This window comes from Neovison vison, chromosome 9, assembly GCF_020171115.1.
Source record: "Neovison vison isolate M4711 chromosome 9, ASM_NN_V1, whole genome shotgun sequence".
NCBI classification, from domain to species: Eukaryota; Metazoa; Chordata; class Mammalia; order Carnivora; family Mustelidae; genus Neogale; species Neogale vison.
Genome location: NC_058099.1, coordinates 35,374,800 through 35,395,140, shown reverse-complemented (window position 1 = coordinate 35,395,140; position 20,341 = coordinate 35,374,800). Strand labels below are relative to the sequence as shown.

Sequence of the window (20,341 nt, the reverse complement as noted above, 5' to 3'; positions counted from 1 at the left end):
GTGAAAATCAGGCCCTCTCACTTTCCAAGCCAATTGCTATGGGGATTTGTTTTCCCCATGCACTCCCCTGTATACAAGTTTGTCTCTCACCTTCCTTTGCAACTGTGGCTGCCTCCCCACCACAGGGGCTACAATCCATTTCTCTCCCAAGCCATGTCTCTGCACTTCCTGCCTTCTTCTCTACTTTTAGTTTTAGAGTTTGTTCTGCTAGTCTTCAGATCAATTTCCAGAGTATTTAGAATGGTCTAATAGTTATCTAGTGTGTGGGGGGGTTGAGGTGAGCCTAGGGTCCTCCTACTCTATCACCATCTTCCCCAATGGCTCCTCATCTTTTTCAACTCAAGACCAGCACTTACCAAGCATCTATTGTATACCAGACACTGAAATACCAAAATGAATTAAGAAGACCTCTGTCCCGAAGAGTACAGTCTACAGGTAAAAAGCCATGTAAAGCTCCTTGATGACACACTGTGATTAGGGGCCCAGATATGTAGCTGATGCAGCCTGGAGGAAGCCTGGGAAAGCCTCTAGAAGATGTGATACTCAGCTAAGAAGATGAGAAGGAGATTGCCAGCAAGGTTGACAGTAGAGGGTGGTGTTGGTGAAGGCAGGGAGAACAATAGGAGCAAAGATCTTGGCCACTAGAAATGAGAAAATAGTGTGATGTCTCTTGAGAGCCACAGCAATTCTATAAGACTTAAAGAGAAAGTGCAAGGCACAGAATGGTAGCAGACAAGATGAGAGAAATGGATGTATTCTCTTTATTAGCTATTTATGCCTGATAGTAATAGAAATTTTCTTCTACTTATCTACCTCCATATTAGGGATTGGACATGAGAAATCTCTGGAAATGCAACTTCAGTTTTGTGCGAAGTTTTTTGTTTAGGGGCTTTTTCCTCTGCAGTTTGTTCATGAGCTCAGAGTACAATGGACCTAGACTTAATCATGGGTTTCTGTATATGGTGGCCAGAGGGCAGGAGTCCTGCTGACTGTCTTGGGTTTAGGCTTCTAGAACAGTTTTCCCTAGCTGCCTTAGAGACCTGAATAGGACATATCCTTTCCTAGTGAAGAATATTGTGGAGAATAAGCAGTTGCATCTCCATCCTTAAAACCTGTTGCAGTAGGGAGTGAGGGCAAGATTCTCACACATACTAAGAGAAATGACAAAGAAAATTGGTCATCCATCTGGCAAAGTATATACATGAAAACTTAGCCCAAAAAGCTCCTATAGAAGGAAGTCAAGATGCTGGCATAAGAAATAAACTGATAAGATGATATAGTTGTGTTGGGAGGTGACTTGAAGGTTGTTTTGTTATTTGTTCATTTGTTTTCTCTGTTAGCTAACCCTTCTGAATAAGGTTGTTTTTCTCTTACAATAAAGCAATAAAATCCCAAAGTGGGAAGGTCATGCTGGGTATAGTACAAAACCAATATAAAAAGAAAAGATCAGGGCGCCTGGGTGGCTCAGTGGGTTAAGCCTCTGCCTTTGGCTCAGGTCATGATCTCAGGGTCCTGGGATCAAGCCCCGCATCGGGCTCTCTGCTCCACAGGGAGCCTGCTTTCCTTTCTTTCTGCCTACTTGTGACCTCTCTCTCTGTCAAATAAATAAATGAAATCTTTGTTAAAAAAAAAAAAAAAATATATATATATATATATATATATGTGTGTGTGTGTGTATTATATACATATATATATACTATATGTATAAAAAGAAAAGATTGAGGGTGCCTGGGTGGCTCAGTTGGTTAAGCGACTGCCTTTGGCTCAGGTCATGATCCCAGGGTTCCAGGATCGAGTCCTACATTGGGCTCCCAGCTCTATGGGGAGTCTGCTTCTCCCTCTGACCTTCCCCTCTCACACAAATTTTCTGTGTTGTAACAAATGATATACTGGAAAAACATCACAGAGAAAGGGCTGATATCCTTAGAGTATAAAGAGTCCCTACAAATCAACAAGAAAAAATCAACAATCTAATATCCTCTGGCCAAACAGAGAAGGTACAGGGAGCTATGAGTCTGCAGGAACTGGGAGTCACTAGATGGAGGGATCTTAGGTTTCTGAGTCATTTTGTGGAAATCCACTTGCTGAACACACAAATGGATTGTATTTGAACTTCTGTTATATTAAAGTACTGATACTTTGGAGGTTTTAGTCACTAGAGAGAATTACTCTATAAAAGCCTTATTTCAAATGTTTAATTAACTATTTGTTTTTCTATGTTTACATCTTTCATTTTTCTATTAGTTTGGTGTTTTTTTTTTTTTTTTTTTTTGCCCATTTTTGTATTAGGTTGTCAATGAAGGTTGCTCTTGAGAAGCTTTCATAGGCCAGGTTTAAAAGTGACATTTACCTCTACTTCTAACCACACTCTCCTGTTAGAACTCAATCATTTGGCCACAGCTTTTGCCAGGGAGTCTGGAATATATAATCTAGATGTGTGCCCAGGAAGAAAAACTAAACGAACTTGATGAACATCCAGCCAAATGTACCACCATGCTTCACCTTTCTCATTTTAAGAGAAATGCAAATGAAATTAAAACTACAGCTATACACCATTTTCCATCTATCAGATTGGCAAAGGTAAAAAGTTTGTAACGTAATGTAAGGAAACAGACACTCTCCTACAAGAAGGGGGTTGAAGGAAGGGTTGGTACATCCCCTATGGAGGGCAATTTGTGCAAGCCTATCAAAATTTTAAATGCACATACTCTTGACTCAGCATATATACATATTTATACTTACATAAAAGATCTTGGGACGACTAAACAAAAAATTGACAATAGCAGCTGTTTCTGGGAAGTTAGTGGGGGCAGCTGGGATGGAAGAGTAAGAGGCAGACTTATTTTGCACCATATATAATTTCCTATCTTTCCGATTTCACCATGGGCTTGTGTTATCTGTTCAAAAAATAATTGGTTAAAAAATAAAAGTTGTGTTCATTCATCAAATATCTACTTATTACCAGCCATCTTTCTAAAGGACACAACGATAAGCAAGACAGAGTCCCTGCCCTGATCATGTTTAATTTACTCCCTGAATTCTCAAATTTCCAATTGATCTTATTTCTCTATACTCAACTTCATAAAGTTTTTCCTTCCACAATTACCAAATGCCTCCTGATATTCTTGGATGTTCCATGTTAATAGATAATGAAGTTCTAAATATTCTTCTCCATTATTTTTTTTCAAATGTCTTACATTTCCAAAAAACCATAACTACATGCATTCTAATTTTAAATCCCATCAGGAAAGGCGGCCATATGTTAGTAGTGATGGAGCTGGTGGTCATTTCAGAGCAGGAGACGTATCCTTAAAGAGAGTAGAGGTCATTTCCTTTGAAATCAAAATAATGCTAGCTGCTATATTCTTCTCCTTTTATTGTACAGACTACCATTTGTGTTTCCTGTTATTTCAAGGCCCAGTGAAACCTCAACATTTTAATAGGTCTCCTTATAGAAAGTTATAAATGCCAATGTAGAAATGAAAGAGCAGAAAAGTCTAAAGAAGAGCTATCATCCCCAGCCCCTCCAAGGAAGTTCAGGAATTAAGAATGAGGCAAGGTCCTGACATTACTAGGAAGACCCAGCTTTGTGGGGTGGCATTGTCTCTGTGATTCACAACCAGCCAGTGGCAGGTCCTCAGCCTATAAGCACAGAAGCCTTGAGTTTTTCAGCTCATACTGTGAAGCCTTCTCTTAAGACAGACTCAGTAATACCCAAGCTGGAAATTAAACCCCAGAAAATGCTTCTTTTATTATTGACTAAAAGGCCTCTAGCGTCAGGCCCCAACCCACCTGATGAGCCCTCATATCCTGGCACTTCTGTCCCTGTGAACTTGGCTCCTGCCCTCAGGGTCACCTCCCCTTTCCCCCAGCACCTTAGTCACACCACACCTTTGCTCTTGCAGCTTCCTCAGCCAGGCAGGCCAGTGCGGCCCTCCTTATCCCCCAGGTGACAACCAGGACACCACCTGTTCCGGTTGCTTTCTCCAGGCTCCTGAATCAGAATGACTCATTCCCACGGGCATTTTGTGTAGAACCTACTTGCTCACTTCATATGCATGCTTGACTCTCCTACTCTACATAAGCTCTCGGGGATAGGGACTCTTTCAGACTTCCCTCTTGCTTTTTCTCAACCTCTTGCCCCTTGTCAGTGCCTTAGCGGCCCCATCACCCACCCCCACCTGCAGCACTGGCTGATGGTGCCACATTTGTGTTTTTCAGATGCATACCCAGACCACAAGTCTGCCTGACAACTTTTGATAAATTTGGATGTAGCCAGTATGAGTGTTTGCCAAGACAGCTCACTTGTGACCAGGTTCGCGATCCTGTTTGTGACACAAACCACGTGGAACATGGCAATCTCTGCACTTTGTACCAGAGGGGGCAAAGCCTCTTATACAAAGGCCCTTGCCAGGTAGAGTTGATTGGCTGACAAACCCAAGCATAAAATCAGTTGATGGTCTTTTTCACAGATGAAGCAACAGTTAAGACCACTTGGGGGTCTTCTATGAATCCTATCAAATCTAGAGAATTAAAATGAGCCATCCCAGGCCTGGCTTTTTCTTCCTAACTCTGGATGGCTGTCCTACTCCTTTTGGTACCTTTGGGCATCTAGTGGACAAGCAAGAGCAGAGTGGCCTCATGCCAACCACCATTAGGGAAATAATGTAAAGTTACACACCCTGGGGTGCGTCAGTACCTTCTGTGGCCCTCATTGGCAAATGGTCCAGGAAGAATGCAAGTTAAAACCACCAAGAAAAGAGTGCTTTCCCACTCTTTCCACTGAAGTCCCACTCATAGAAGAGTGAATGAAAATTTCTTGAAGACTTGGTGTCTTTTTACATCAGTTTATCTTGAAGCCTTTTGCATTTCGTGTCCAGAAAATACCCCCAAGGACAACCACACACACACACACACACCCCTGCAGGGCCCCCACTCACGGCCAACTAACACCTGACATAATTGCTTCTCATTTCCTGGTCTTCACTGGCAGGAGAATGCCTTCAGCATGTCTCCCTAAGTCTGTTTTCCCTCAGAGCTTGTGTTCCAAGTGCATTGATACCATCTACTCTGAATTCCCAGTCTTCCCTTCCTATCTGTTCCCTCCTACTGGCTGCAAGTTTTATCTTACTTAGCCTAACCTATCTGATGGGTCCAGAGTCTCCACCCCTCTGAGCTCTCCACTCTTCCCTCTCCCTGTCCCTACCCAGCATGAAATGATAAGGCTTCTGAATTTGCATGGAGATTGATCTTATTTTCATCAAACAGGTAGGTACTTTGGGAATGATAGAAGTCTGGGATGGGGGAAGCAGTATCTCATATCAGTTCACATGGAATGAGCACCCAAGTCCCAGAGAGGATCAGCAAAGTAATCATTTCAGTTCATCTTGGGACAGCCCTATTGACCTCACCCCAAACCCAAAGTTTAGCTGACCTTAGGAGCTTAATTAAGAGGGTCCAGGAATTTATACCTGTATCTTTTTTCCTTTGTTTTGTGCTCTTGGTTAGGAAAAGTGTACTACAGAGGTTTATAGGCTAAATGTGCTTTGTTTGTCATCAGCCCTTCTGCAGAGCCGCGGAGCCCATCTGCGGGCACAATGGGGAGACCTATAGTAGCGTGTGTGCTGCTTACTCAGATCGCGTAGCTGTTGATTACTATGGGCCCTGCCAGGCGGTTGGGGTCCTCTCAGAGTACAGTTCTGTCGCTGAGTGTGCTGCGGTCAAGTGTCCTTCCCTCTCTGCAACTGAGTGCAAACCCATCATCCCACCAGGTAGGCTGGCAGTATTTGGGGTGGGATTGGACAAACAGACTTACCCACCTCCAGGGAGTAAGTCACTCAGAAAGAGAGTTGACTCATTTACTTGAATTTTTCAAAAAGTCTTGACTTGGAGCTCCTGGGTGGCTCCATCAGGTAAGCATCCAAGTCTTGATTATGGCCCAGGTCATGATCTTGGGGTTGTGAGATCAAACCCTGCCTCAGGCTCCAGTGCTTGGTGCCGAGTCTACTTGAGATGCTCTTTCTCCTTCTCCGTCTGCCCTTCCCCTGCTCATGATCTCTCTTTCTCTCTTTCTAAATAAATAAAATCTTAAGAAAAAAAAGTTTTGGCTTTACCTGATGCTGATTAGATGCATTACTCTGGGTCCCCCTTAAAAAGCTCTAGATTACTTTAGACATCATCTTGTCCATGGGATTTAAAACAATATAGCAGGGGCGCCGAGCTCAGTCAAAAAGGCATGCAACTGTTGGTCTCAGATTTGTGAGTCTGAGCCCCACATTGGGTGTAGAGATGACTTAAAAATAAATCAGCTTAAATAAAGAAATAAATAAAACAATATGGCAACTGTTTTCAGGCAAAATCACACCAAACACCAATATATAAATAGATAAAGCGATGGGGCGCCTGGGTGGCTCAGTGGGTTAAAGCCTCTGCCTTCGGCTTAGGTCATGATCCCAGGGTCCTGGGATCGAGCCCCGCATCGGGCTCTCTGCTCAGCAGGGAGCCTGCTTCCCCCTCTCTTTCTCTGCCTGCCTCTCTGCCTGCTTGTGATCTCTGTCAAATAAATAAAATCTTTAAAAAAAATTTTTAATAAATAAATAGATAAAGTGACATTTCATTACTAAAATTATGGTTAGTAGCTCAAATGTATAAAGTTTACTCATCATAAAGGTAATAAAGAACTAGTAGTTAATGAATAAAGAGTAAGTAATTAATGAATGAATAATTGAAGTACTTTTGAGGAACACAAACATTTGCAATTCAGAGAAATGTAAGATATTGGTCTTAGACTGGCCTTAGCATCTAGTTGCTTATAATCAAGAAAGTCTTGTTTCAGGGTGCCTGGGTGGCTCAGTGGGTTAAGCCGCTGCCTTCGGCTCAGGTCATGATCTCAGGTCCTGGGATCGAGTCCCGCATCGGGCTCTCTGCTCAGCAGGGATCCTGCTTCCCTCTCTCTCTCTCTGCCTGCCTCTCCATCTACTTGTGATTTCTCTCTGTCAAATAAATACATAAAATCTTTAAAAAAAAAAAAAAAGAAAGTCTTGTTTCATAGAGTGTTATAAGAATAATGTTTTTTTTTTTTAAGAAGATTTTACTTATTTATTTGACAGAGAGAGAGTACAAACAGGGGGAGTGGCAGGGAGAGGGAGAAGCAGACTCCCACTGAGCAGGGAGCCCAACGTAGGGCTTGATCCCAGGACTCTGGGATCATGACCTGAGCCGAAGGCAGACAGTTAACCACCTGAGCCACCGAGGTGCCCCAGTAGTAAGTTTTCTTAAACTACTTACCATAGAGTGCTGTACTTTTCTGTTAAGCAGAGATAACAGACAAGACTTTATCCAGTGTCTGCACGGAACAGGTTAATCTGGAGTCTCACAAGTTCATTCATTCATCCCTGGATTCATCAAGTGTTTCTTGAGCTTCTCCTGTTTGCCAGAGACTCTTCTAGACACTGGGGCATAGCAGTGAGCAAAAAAAACAAAGCCTCTTTCTTGCTGAAGACCATGTTCTCATATTTTGTCATCATTTTTAACAGCTTAAATATAATTTTTAAGATTAAATTTGAACCAAACACTCATGGAATCCCTAAAACATCTGCTCCCTTGTTTTGCAGACAGGAAATCAAAAGGCACAGGAAAGCACTTCCCTGGGATCACAGTGAATTCTGAGGCAGGGCAGGGTCCAGGCCCCACACCTCGTGAAAGGCGAGCTCTCTCTCCTGCCTCATACCATCACGGGTTGCCTTGAGAAGTGGTAAAGGATGAAGGCAAGGGTGGTGGAAGGATTTGGGTAAATATATAGATGATAAGATCCCAGTTGGTGAGGGAATATATCTAAAAGTACATCAGGGAGGGGACGCCTGGGTGGCGCAGTTGGTTGGATGACTGCCTTCGGCTCAGGGCGTGATCCTGGAGTCCCGGGATCGAGTCCCGCATCAGGCTCCCAGCTCCATGGGGAGTCTGCTTCGCTCTCTGACCTTCTCCTCGCTCATGCTCTCTCTCACTGTCTCTCTCTCTCAAATAAATAAATAAAATCTTTAAAAAAAATAAAAAATAAAAAAAAATAAAAAATAAAATACATCAGGGAGGATAGCTACAACTCTCCTAGCACAAAATGAAGGGTTGGTTATTTCATTGGCTATTTTGAATTCTAATTTTCTAATTCTGAACACGCATAAAATGGTTTCTGTTATACAGGTGCTTGTTGCCCATTATGTGCTGGAATGTTAAGAGTTTTATTTGACAAAGAAAAACTGGATACTATTGCGAAGGTAAATCACTTTATGTGCCACATCCTGTTGAAACCTTATTGATAACTTCTCAGTAATCCACAGAATAGAATGTGTTGTCCCATTTATAGAGGAAGAAAGTAATTCACAGAAAAGCAGATTGCCCGACACTGTATAGCTCATTACTAGTAGAACTCAGGGTGTCTGGCCCCCAATCCCGTGCTCCTTTCCCCTGCACTCTGGCTGTTTGGGAACCTTGCTCTGCACAGCACAGCCTGACCTGCCTTAGAAGAGGCCCCTGGCTTGCATAGTATGTCGAGTTAGGACTGGAGGCAGAACCAGGCAGCCAGAGACTGGTAGATGCCTGTATGGTTTCAAGGCTGCCTGCCCTCATAGTCCCCATTCCTCCCCCCTCCACCCCCCAGGCGGGGGGTGGGGGGGAGGCGCTTCCAGAGCCCGCCACCTTCCCGCCACCTCTCCGTGTCTGCTTTGCCCCTTTCCCTTCAATGTACCATCACTTCTGCTCCACTTCTGAGGACACAGGGTTCCAGAAATGTAGCAGCCAACTCTACCACTACCGAAAATTATCCCGTTTGGATTCAAACAACGTATTTTTATAGGAAGACTTTAATCATTTTCCTATGGCTCCCAACTCAGAACAGTGCCTTAAAAGGGAGTGGGGGCTTTGGGTGAAAGTGTTTATCTTGAGCTACAAAGCTCTGGAGTCAGACAAAAGCCCTCTGGAATGGACTCTGTAGATTTCGAATTTAGCCAGCAGGGGCTTTTGGGGCCCCATACTTGGGAGTTCCAATAGGCAAGATAGCAAGGCAGCCTCAGCAGTAATAAGGAATTCCTCTTTTATGCAGGTAATGGAATTTTTTTTCTCTTCCCAGGTAACAAACAAAAAGCCAATAACAGTTCTGGAAATACTTCAGAAAATCCGCATGCACGTGTCTGTTCCGCAGTGCGACGTATTTGGATACTTGAGCATTGAATCCGAAATAGTGATCCTGATCATTCCTGTCGATCATTATCCAAAAGCTTTGCAGGTGGGGTTCAGCGCGCCTTGTGCAGCCTTCTTGTTTAGAGGATTTAGGAGGGGGAGGAAGTAGAGGCATTTGGAAAGTTAGGTAGGGCAGGAGCGGGAAAAACAAGGGCAGTCTGGGAAGGTGTCCCAGGTGACTGCAGCCGGGCTCATCTCTGACAGTAGAATGTGAAGGAGTGGGAGAGCCGAAATGCTGAGGGGCCACTCAGAGTGTGCACACACAGAGGGCTTCAATTTTTGTATGGATAAGGCAGCTGAAGCCCAGGGAGGGAAGTGGCTGGTGCAGGTCGTGCAGTGACACAGCCGTAGACAAGGACACCGGCCGCATGGGGGCTGTGCTCCCGCTTGGGAGGAGAAGCCCACCGGGCCTGGTCTTATGGACTCCATTTTTCTTCCTCATACTCTAGAGGTGATCCTCAGTGCTGTGGGCCCAAGTGTCAGCATCAGAACAGTGGGGGCTCCAGTGAGGGGAGTGAATACAAGTGGTTTGTAAACGGCCAGTCAGGAAGCTGAGTAAAGCCCCATTGCTGTCCTCTGGGATGGGTAAGGAAGCACTGAAAGTCCATTGCCTGGGACTGTATCTAACTGTGGGAAGGCAATGTCTGAACGTGACTGAGTGGTAAGGGCAGTGGCATTGTGCATCATTTCTTTTCTGATTTAATTTCCCTCGGTGCTATTACTATTGGTATAATTAAGACTAAATTAAAATTTTACTTTGGCTCAGAAAAGGAAAGAGAAGGTATATTCTCTGCTGGGATATATGCGGACTGTGTCTGACTTGACCCTTTCACAGGTTCTGTGGTTGTAGATTTTAAAATCTGATTCTCCTTTCCCAGATTGAGGCCTGCAATAAAGAAGCAGAGAAGATTGAATCCCTCATCAACTCCGACAGCCCCACTCTGGCATCCCACGTCCCTCTGTCTGCCCTCATCATTTCCCAGGTACAGGTCTCAAGCAGTGTGCCATCAGCTGGTATCAAGGCCAGAGCCTCCTGGCCCTCCTGCCTCGTCCTCCTCAGTCTGAGCCCTGCTTTGCACATGGTCTGGACACGTATCTGACTACCCATGAAAAGTGCAAAATGTTCCTCCATCAAGTTTTTCTACATTGTGAGAGACATGCAGGACTCCTGGTTTGTAGTTGAATAGTGGCCAAGGAAAAGCACTTGTCACCTCTGTTCACCACACAGTATTTTTTTTTAATCTGCCAATATTAGGGGTTTTGTTTTATTACAAATGTCAAAATATGTTCTTCCAAATACTAATGAAAAGAGAATGTCTTCTTTTGGTGGATCACTGCCTTACACTTTATACTTTGCTCATTAGATGGGTCATCCCACACTGTAAAACAAATTAGGAACCATTGGTTAAGTGAGGTGATCACTTTTTAGAAAGATAACTCACTTTACTATAAGCTTCACACCCAGAAACTTCATTTTGGAGTTCCTTTAAATACTAAGGTGTCCCTAGTGTGTGTGTGTTTACAGATAATTACCTACTCTATCTAGAAGCTAGGGGTCACTGTGAAGAGCCATTTTAGAGTGTGAAATAAAGATAATGCATCTTTGGAATTATCATATAAATCATCAGGCAAATTTAATTTGCAGAAATTTAATTCAGGAGCCCATCTATTATGTTAAGCAAAGCCTGCTAAGGAAGTGGCATTTATGAGATACATTATACAATAGGCTGAGTGATTACTAATGTGTGTATGACTTTGTGAAAGGGAGAAATTATACCACATCAAAGCATATTGCATTATGCCTTTTTATATTAACCAATATATATTGTTCGGTATTCATCCGAGTTAAACTTAAGAGTTTTTAAATATCAATCTTTAAACCAATTGCTGCTACTTATATACTTGCCAAAAAGTGAAATAATTAGTAGTGTAAATAATACATGATATTTCTATTTTATTATGAAGAAGGTAAATAGCCATATTTGTAAAATGACAATCATGTGTGTTAACCCAGTACTTTCCGTTCATGAAGACACATTGCTTTTTGTGATATGCACAGTGTGGGTAAGTGTTCTGTCTGACTTTCTTTTTTGATATAGGATTATAAAGACTTGTGGTTTATATATTTAAAAATGTCAATCTAAGTATTAAAGTGTTTGCATGTTGTCTAAGCAGTTGAATACTTTGAATGTGTTTCACAGTTTGAAATAAGCTATTCAATGTAATGCCTCCTGTTGGTATGCACCTAAACTTAGATGTTACATGAAGTATTTTTTTCAGTATTATACGTACCCTTTGAAATATGTAGGGATATGTTCATTATACCAAAATATGCTTAAAAGTGGGCACTTAAAGCTTTCAGGATATTTCAGTGCTGATGTAGCATGTTTGTTGCAATTGCTTTTTCTATATAAATGTCTTCAATGCAATATACTGGAAAGCTTTTCTATTTTAATAAAAATAATTTTATATGATTATGTGTACTTCCAAGCAGTGTGGACATTTAAAATGAAACCACTGACCACTCTTGGGTAAGCTATGTCCTTTGCTCTGGAAAAAGAAATCGTGGGCGTTTTATTATTCCAAGCCAAGGGCCCCAGGAAAGCGGGGCAGCTGGAATGGAGCTGGTCAGACCAGATGGAGGCTTGAGCAGAGGGCATATGGTGGCCGGAAGTCAAGTACAAAGACCCCAGCTTTAGGCTCTCCAAGACCCCAGAACAGACAAGACAGTCCTACTCCCCACTGCCTTGGGCCCAGTGTTGCAGTTCCAGGGCACACCCTGAGGCAGAGAGGACTCTGGGCTGTGGAAACAGAGGGCCTGTTGATTAGAGCCTGAGAGGATCTGTCAGTCAGCTGAGGCTAAGGCCCCAAACCTCCATGGCTGACAACAAAAGAGGCTCACACTTTACTCCCATCCCATGTTTACTGTGTGTCAGCTACACTCCTGCTTTATACCGTCTTCACAAAAGGACCCCTTCCAGTGTCCTCACAGAGTGGGAGGAAAGAGGCTGGAGCTCTGAGGAGCTACTCAGAACTTGCTCTTGGGCTGCTGGTCCTCACAGGGTCGACGGCGCAGGTGCTGTTAAGGCCCAGACTGAGGACGGATGCCTGCCCAGTTCCTGGAGGGGCCGCTGGGGTCATCACTTCTGCCACCACAGATTCATATCCAGCTATGACAGATTCCTGTGCAGGAACTAGGAGACCCATTGGTGTTTTACCTGGAGGCATGGCTGACTGGCTTGATCTCCAGCCCAGACCACGCCATAATTCTGAAAATGGAGTGGCTGAGCCAGGTCCTGCCAACAGTGGACGTACTTTACTCTGGAGACTGAGCTGGAATCACCATCTTTGGTCAACCCTGTGTACAAAATTAGGTGGAAAGCATACTCCTGAGCCCGGCATGGGGGCACCAGGAACATGGTGCCCGAGATACGTGTGTACACAGAGGAAAGATCACGTGAGGACAAAGGAAGATGGGAGCCGTCTGCAAGCTAAGGAAAAAGGCCTCAGAAGAAACCAACCCTGCTGACATCTTGATCTTGGACTTCTAGCCTTCAGATCTTTAAGAAATATCTGTTGTTAAAACCAAAAAACAAAACAATAACAAGAAAAGGAGGAGGGGAAGAGACAGAACGAGAGCTGTTCCTTAGGCCTCTGCTTAAAAGTGGCTCTGTTATTTCTGCTTACGTCTTACCGGCCCAAGCAAGCCATGTGGTCACTCCTGAGCTCAAAAGGTAGGGAGGTATAGCCTTCGGGGGTGGGTGTTGCATGTTGCGGGGAGGCAACAAGGATGGAGCGAGGGGAGGGACCGCGAGTATCTGGAACAATAATAAAGGCCACTGTGGAAGTCGTTTGTCTTCAGGGTAGCCAGGACTGACTAAAATGTTTTATTAGAAAATAAGTAGAAATTTCACGTTCTGAGAAGGAATAAGAGAAATGAGAGAGGTGCTTGGGTTTGGGGGAAGGAGAATTTTAAGAAAGAGAAAGATCTATAAGTTGCTCCTGCTCTAGACACAATCATGAGAACCCTGAAGACGGGGCAAAATAAGGCCAAGTCAGGTCCATTTGGGGAGATAATGCTCCTTACTCACACGCTGCTGTGGCGAACACGCCCTGCTGGCCATGAGGGTGATGGTCGGTGGCTCTCCAGCACCAATGCAGGAGGGAGGCCCTGCCACTTTGCTCCCCAGCATGCTGCCTAAGGCCCAGTGTGTCGGGCTGGTAGAGGCCTTGAATCGGGATTATGTGGGAAATAGCTGGGGCTGTTGGGGGAGAGAGAGGAGGTTCCTGAACCCCAATAATTTTAGCAGGGAGGAACTGGAAGTTCAGGAAGAAGTGATTCTGCAGGAAGACAATTTAGGTGAGATAACCACATGAAAAGTAATTTCCAGAGAGATCCAGAGGCTCCTCTGGCCATAGGTAATGAAACCAAGATACTAGAAAAACAAATGAAATCATTCCCCGTCCAGTCTATGGTAAGTTATTGGACAGGAATGGACCCTGAGAGAGTCATTGGTCCAGCCCGGGTCACATGCCCACCTCCGTGGCAGAGAAGGAAAGGCAGGGAGCTCTGGTCCCACCTCAACCTGATGGAGTGGATTTCTCTCAGGGAATAACCCCTTTCCTAGAAGAGGCCTTCTGCCAGATGTATCCTCTGGGGAGTGTGCATTTTTCTAATAGGCCATTAGCCCCCAAACCAGTTCAGCCTGGGAGCACACAGCAATGCCTCGCCCTCAGGCTGAGCACACACCTGGGGGTTTTACACCTGTCAGCCCCAGGAGACCACTAACGAGCATAGGGCTGCTCTGAAGGCTGGCCTACTGAGAAAGGGAATTATCCAAAGTGACTAATAATCATATATTTGTTATGCCAAGAGCAAAACTGGGAACAAAAAGGACAATCTGTGATGAGTGCAGGAGATTTAAATCCATTAGTGCAAAAAGGAACAGGCCAACTCAAGGAAGATTCTCCTCACTTCCTGGAAGCCTCGCTTCAGAAACAGCTTTATCAGGGGGCTTCCCGGGGCTCCAGGACGGAGAACCCAGGCTTAAGGCCTGTCACTGGATGAAACTGAACGGTTGAGCCCTCCAAAGTCACCATTTTCCTATAGCACAGGGACAGCACAGGTATGTCCCTCATGCCTCCACCTCCTCATTTTGTGTCCGTGGCAGAGATCACAGCTCTGTTGTGGTTTCCTGGTGGTTGTCTCAGCTCCAAACTGAGCTTCGAGCAGTGTTCTGAGCAGGAAGAAAGATAAGAGTCACAAGGGCCTTCTCCTTTTGCTGCCAGTGCCTCTTCTGAGTATGAAAACTATTTCTCAGAATAGTGCCTCCTGGGCCCAGATCAGATGGTACTCCGGGCGCAAGACGACTGGCCGGGGAAAGCGGCATGGCTCCAGTCGGCTAGCCGGGGGCTGTACCCCGCTGCCCAAGCTGAGCCAAAGTCCAGGAAGGCAAGCAGGAAGGCAAAGACCACCAACAGCCTTTGCCTCAAGATAAAACCAGTCTTTTGGCAGGCTCAGCTTGTTAGGGCATAAACATGAAAACACTTCTACTTTTCTAGGAACTGCCCTCAGCTGTTCTAGGTGAACCCCTGTCTGCAGCTGGGTAGCAGAGCCCCATACTGACATTCTCAGCCTCCATATCGTGAGTATTACCTCCAGCTACCCAAACAGCCTCATTTCATTTCTCAGGCCTCTGACCAGGTTAATTTAAAGCTTCAATCCCACATGCAACACCTCCTCCAGCCTCAGCTCACTTCTCAGTGAGTTGGTGAGCTTGGCATGGTGTCCCTATCAGCATCGGTGACAGTCCTAGGACGTCTTCAGTACAAGCTTTGGGACATTTGTTTCTGATAAGGTTTGTCCACTAAGATCTCCTGAGTGGCACGGCCGTTAGTTACGGCTTGCCGGTACAGGACAGGAGCAGGAGATCTAGCTGCGGTCTGTACAGTATAGTTTGTATACTGTCCAGTGTGCCTTGGGAGGAGTTGGGAAGAGGAGAGACAGGGGAAGTCAGAAGGCTTCTTAGAGAGGGTTTGATCTGAGCAGGGCCCAAGAGAAACAGGAAGGCTTTGCCAGAGGCCTTCAGGAGATGTATTCTCGGTAGAAGGTGCAGTTGGAGCAAAGGCTCCAGAAGCAGGGGAGCCTGCGTGGGTCCCAGCAACAGATGAGCAGAGCTGGCAAGTTAGGAAGGGGAGATGTTGGGCAGATCAGATGTGCTGGCCTCAAATGTCAGGCCAGAATGGCATCCAGAGCCTCTGGCCCTGGCCCTCTTGGTTCTTCTGACTGACCTGGTGTGCATCAGACTTCAGTGTCATAAGAGATCTTTGATTTGAGATCGTCTCCTGATCTCATTCTCAGGCTGCACTTCCTCTCCTCTGTCCTACGAGCATCCTGGACTCCACTGAGCAGATGATAACTGAGCCAGTCCAGGTGCCAGGCTTTGCCTGGGGCTGGCCTCCGTTCTCCGGGTTTACCCTCAGCCTGTTTCAGCTAGAGTGCAGGAAGAAAGTTAAGCCTGCCAGCAATGCTGGTGGCCTTGACACAAAATGCATAGAAGACATTTTATTTTCCTTCATTTGGTTTAATGGTTTTCCCTCAGCCCTAGGCTGCTGGGAGTCAGACCCCCACACCCCACAGACGCTGCTCTATTTTTCAAAGGGACAGGAAGCCCTGCTCCAGGATACTCCTCTCCCCTTGCCTCCTAGCTGTGGAAGAGGCCTGAGATGTGAGCCCTGCCAGCTGAGAGGAGGGGATAGCAGAGGCCTCATTCCTAAGGAAATTCCTTTCCCCAATCCAGCAAGCTTGGAGCTAGAGGGTAGATTTCCACTATGTACATAGAGGGAAACGGGCCCAGAGAACAGAAGTACTATCCCAGAGTCGCACAGCAAGTCAGAGCAAAGACAAGGCCCGGGGCCAGGTCTGGGCTTTCCCTGGCACAAGGGAATGGGCTGGATTTCTGCTTCTGGGAGATGGAGCCAGCCATGTGGGAGAGTTCCACGAGGGTGGACACCAGGGGGTGGCTAGAGTGAACTAGGTTCAATGTCAGGTCAGATTGACAGGGCAGGAACACTAGGCAGGGTCTGATAGACAAGTCCAAGGAGAAACAGGAATCATGAGAGTAACTGATACAGTTCTCTAGCATTTTTATTGACGGTTTACACAGTGTGTTTCATCTTGTTCTCTCACTGGCCCACAACAAAATGATGCACAGAGACAGTACATGCAAAGTCTAAGGCTGAGTTAGATTCTCAGGAACTTAGGCTCCTGGGAGGCAAGGGTAAGGGAGGAAGCATTCATATGGGGAAGCATGCTAATACCCCTGCTCCCAACTCCAAACACTTTAATTTTTCCAAAATGAAGTCCACTGTACTGTTTTCTCATTATAAAAAATAACACATGCATTTCCCCCAAATACTTGCAAATATAAACAAAGGGAAAAGTTACCCACAATGCACTTTCCTCTCCCTTCTTCTACCAGTGAGTGCAAAATCCTTCTAGAGCCTTCTCTGTGGGAAGCTCTCTGATTGGGACAGGGTCCCTCCTCCATCCACCTGGGGGCAGAGGTGGTTACCTCCCAGGCCTGCAAGGGAAACTTCAGGAACCTGGTTTCAGATTTGGGATGTCTCTACTGTTCCCACTGGCTTGGCATATTCCTGCAGATGGAAACTCCAGCTTGGCCAGAACCAGGTGACATGCTACCCTCTTCCTGAGTACCACCTCACCTGTCTTCCCCCTACCGATCCAGCACTGAACTCCGCTGGAGATGTGAGTAGTTGCTTTCCTGTTGGTCCCCGTGGGGCAGGAAAACAGGTGGCCCTCCCAGTTGGGATCTTCTGAGGAAGGCTTGATAAGGGAACTATCCACAAAGGTGTGAGCAGAGTGTAAGAAACTGCAGGGGGTTGTGGGTGACAGCTGTAACAGGTCGCTCCTAGGGCCTCTAAGCCCACAGCGGGGAGGTGGTCCCCAGGACACAGAAGGGCCCCCCGGGCCCGTCCTTTGCTCCCATCACTGAACCCAGTCACAAGACCGAGGATAAGGGAGCCCGCTGCTGTGACAATGCAGGTCAGCCTCCTGAAGGGAGAGAGGAACCAGGTCAGTTTAGGGAAGGAAGTGGAGCAAAAAGAAGTCAGAGGAGGGGCACATTTGGTCTGCCCAACCATTCCAGCGCGGCACCCAAGATGGCGAAGGTCTCTTGGCTTCACCCTCTGGAGGCGACTCCCGCCCAGTGCGCTCCTTCCTGCCTGACCCCTCTCCCCTCCTGGGTCCTCTCCTGGCCCTTCACAAAACCATTTCAAGCGTCTGTCCTCACCCTTCCTGATGGAGACCACTTTCCCGCCCTCTGCATCCTCTTCACTGGCACACCCTGAGGCAGTGGCCCTTGAGGCAGCTGCTCTGGGGCCCCCTCACCTGCCCAGCAGCAGGCACCCCTCAGAAGAGTGAGTCTGTGTTTTGTTGCTAAAACAGCCAGGGCTGTTCTGGTGAGGAAGGGAGGTAGTCCCCCAAATAAAGTGCATGTGGTCCTGTGTGTACAGACAGAAGCCTGTACCTGAGTGCTTTTAGAATGCGGTGCGCTGGGTGCTCTCCCAGCGTGCCCCCTGGTGGAGCCTAACTGGTTACTGATGCTTTGTAATAAAGCTTTGACTATTTATTTATTTGCTTGTTTATTTATTTTATTTATTTATTTGAGAGAGAGTGAAAGAGCACCTGCAGGGGTAGAGACAGAGAGAGAGAGAGAGAAAGAGAACCTCCAGCAGACCAGCATGGGCTTGATCTCACCACCCTGAGATCATGACCTCAGCCAAAATCAAGAGTCAGATGCTGAACCAAATGAGCCACCCAGGTGCCCCCTCCACTGATTTTTTAAAAAATATTTCTTGGAAAAAAAAATATTTCTTGGACCTGGCTATCATTTTTAAAATTTTATATTAATGTAATGGATTTCCTTAGGTTTTTCCAGAGGGAAGCTTACAGCTTCTTCTCTGATATTTATACTTCTTACATCTTTCTGTTGCCCTAGTATTAGCTAGAACTCCCAGAACAAAGTGGAGTAACAGTGGCCATAGCTGGAAACCTTGTTATGTTCTTGAATTTTAATGGTAATGTCCAACCTTTCACTGTTAAGCATGGGGGCTTCCCTTTATACTGCTGAGGGAAAATTTAAGAGTTTTTTTTTCTTTTTAACTCAGTAATGGATATTTAATTGTAGCAAAGGTATATTTAGCATCTGTTTATGTTTTTCTTTGCCTTATGAATATAAATCATGAATATATTTCTTAATATGAAACCATCCTTATACCCTTGAAATAAGTGTTATTTGGTCATAATGTATTATTCAAGTAGTACAGTACTAGATTCAATTTGCTGGCTCTAGCATGTATATTTATAAATGATGTACTATGGTTTTTTTGTATTTGCTATACTTTTCATTGTTTATGCACCACACCCAGTGCTTCATGCAATACACGCCCTCCACAATACCCACCACCTGGTTCCCCCAACCTCCCATCCCTGTCCCCTCCCAAACCCTCAGTTAGTTCCTCAGAGTCCACAGTCTCTCTTGGTTTGTCTCCCCCTCCAATTTCCCCCAACTCCCTTCTCCTCTCCATTTTCCCATGTCCTCCATGTTATTCCTTATGCTTCACAAATAAGTGAAACCATATGATAATTTACTCTCTCTGCTTGACTTATTTCACTCAGCATAATCTCTTCTAGTCCCATCCATGTTGATCCAAAAGTTGGGTATTCATCCTTTCTGATGAAGGCATAATACTCCATAGTGTATATGGACCACATCTTCTTTATCCATTTGTCCATTGAAGAGCATCTTGGTTCTCTCCACAGTCTGGCAACTGTGGTCATTGCTGTTATGAATTGGGGTACAGATGGCCCTTCTTTTCACTACATCTGTATCTTTGGGGTAAATACCCAGTAGTGCAGTTGCAGGATCATAGGGAAGCTCTATATTTAATTTCTTAAGGAATCTCCACACTGTTTTCCAAAGTGGCTGCACCAACTTGCATTCCCACCAACAGTGTAAGAGGGTTCCCCTTTCTCCACATCCTCTCCAACACAAAGCGTTTACTGTCTTGTTAATTTTGGCCATTTTAACTGGTATAAGGTGGTATCTCAATGTGTTTTTTTTTAAAGATTTTATTTATTTATTTATTTATTTGACAGACACAGATCACAAGTAGGCAGAGAGGCAGGCAGAGAGAGAGGGGGAAGTAGGCTACCTGTTGAGCAGAGAGCCCGTTATGGGCCTCAATCCCAGGACTCTGGGATCATGACCTGAGCTGAAGGCAGAGGGTTTAACCCACTGAGCCACCCAGGCACCTCCCAATGTGGTTTTGATTTGAATCTCCCTGATGGCTGTTGACCAGGGAGCCAGATGCTGGACTCAACCCAGGACTATGGGATCATGATCTGAACTGAAGACAGACACTTAACTGACTGAGCCACCCAAACTATAATACTATTAAGTTTGGTTGATGCAACCAAGCCTTGAGATTAAAGAATTTCTCCAAGGTCACATGGCTGGTAAGTAGCAGAGCAGGGACATTTTGAACCCAGGCCTAACTTAAAGCTTATGCTCATATTCATTTTACTGTGTATTTTCCTTTAAGAACAGCTTTGGCCACATCCCATATATTTTCTAACAACAGTAATAAACAGAATATAAAAGGATAAAATAAGGAGATTTTCTGCCAAGGTTGTTTTTTTTTTTTTAAATATTTTATTTATTTATTTTACAGAGAGAACGAGCACAGGCAGATAGAGTGGCAGGCAGAGGGAGAAGCAGGCTCCCTGCTGAGCAAGAAGCCCAATGTGGGACTTGATCCCAGGAGGCTGGGATCATGAACTGAGCTGAAGGCAGCGGCTTAACCCACTGAGCCACCCAGGCGTCCCTCTGCCAAGGTTTTTAACTTCTAGTTGCCATGGCTTTCTACCCATTGAGCTACTACAGTGAATTTTTTGTTCTAAAAACCTCTGCAGAACAAGTGTCAAAGCCTGAAGCTCTTAAAGCATGTTTGTATCTTAAACTATGAGGAAGATTTTATAAGTATGTTAGAGCTTAGACTGAGAAGGGCTGAGTCATGGGATGCAGCA

General features: G+C 45.2%; 1 protein-coding gene across 1 annotated transcript in view; it reads left to right on the top strand.

The window, feature by feature from the left end:
- The window catches only part of RECK (reversion inducing cysteine rich protein with kazal motifs), a 75,944-nt gene extending 64,280 nt beyond the window's left edge, over positions 1 to 11,664 (top strand). Inside the window, exons 17-21 of the mRNA XM_044265369.1 lie at positions 4,222 to 4,414; positions 5,561 to 5,771; positions 8,197 to 8,270; positions 9,122 to 9,277; positions 10,110 to 11,664. Of these exons, the coding sequence (XP_044121304.1) occupies positions 4,222 to 4,414; positions 5,561 to 5,771; positions 8,197 to 8,270; positions 9,122 to 9,277; positions 10,110 to 10,331 (856 nt within the window). The 3' untranslated portion in view covers positions 10,332 to 11,664. The remainder of the gene's footprint in view (positions 1 to 4,221; positions 4,415 to 5,560; positions 5,772 to 8,196; positions 8,271 to 9,121; positions 9,278 to 10,109) is intronic.
- Positions 11,665 to 20,341: the final 8,677 nt, after the last annotated feature.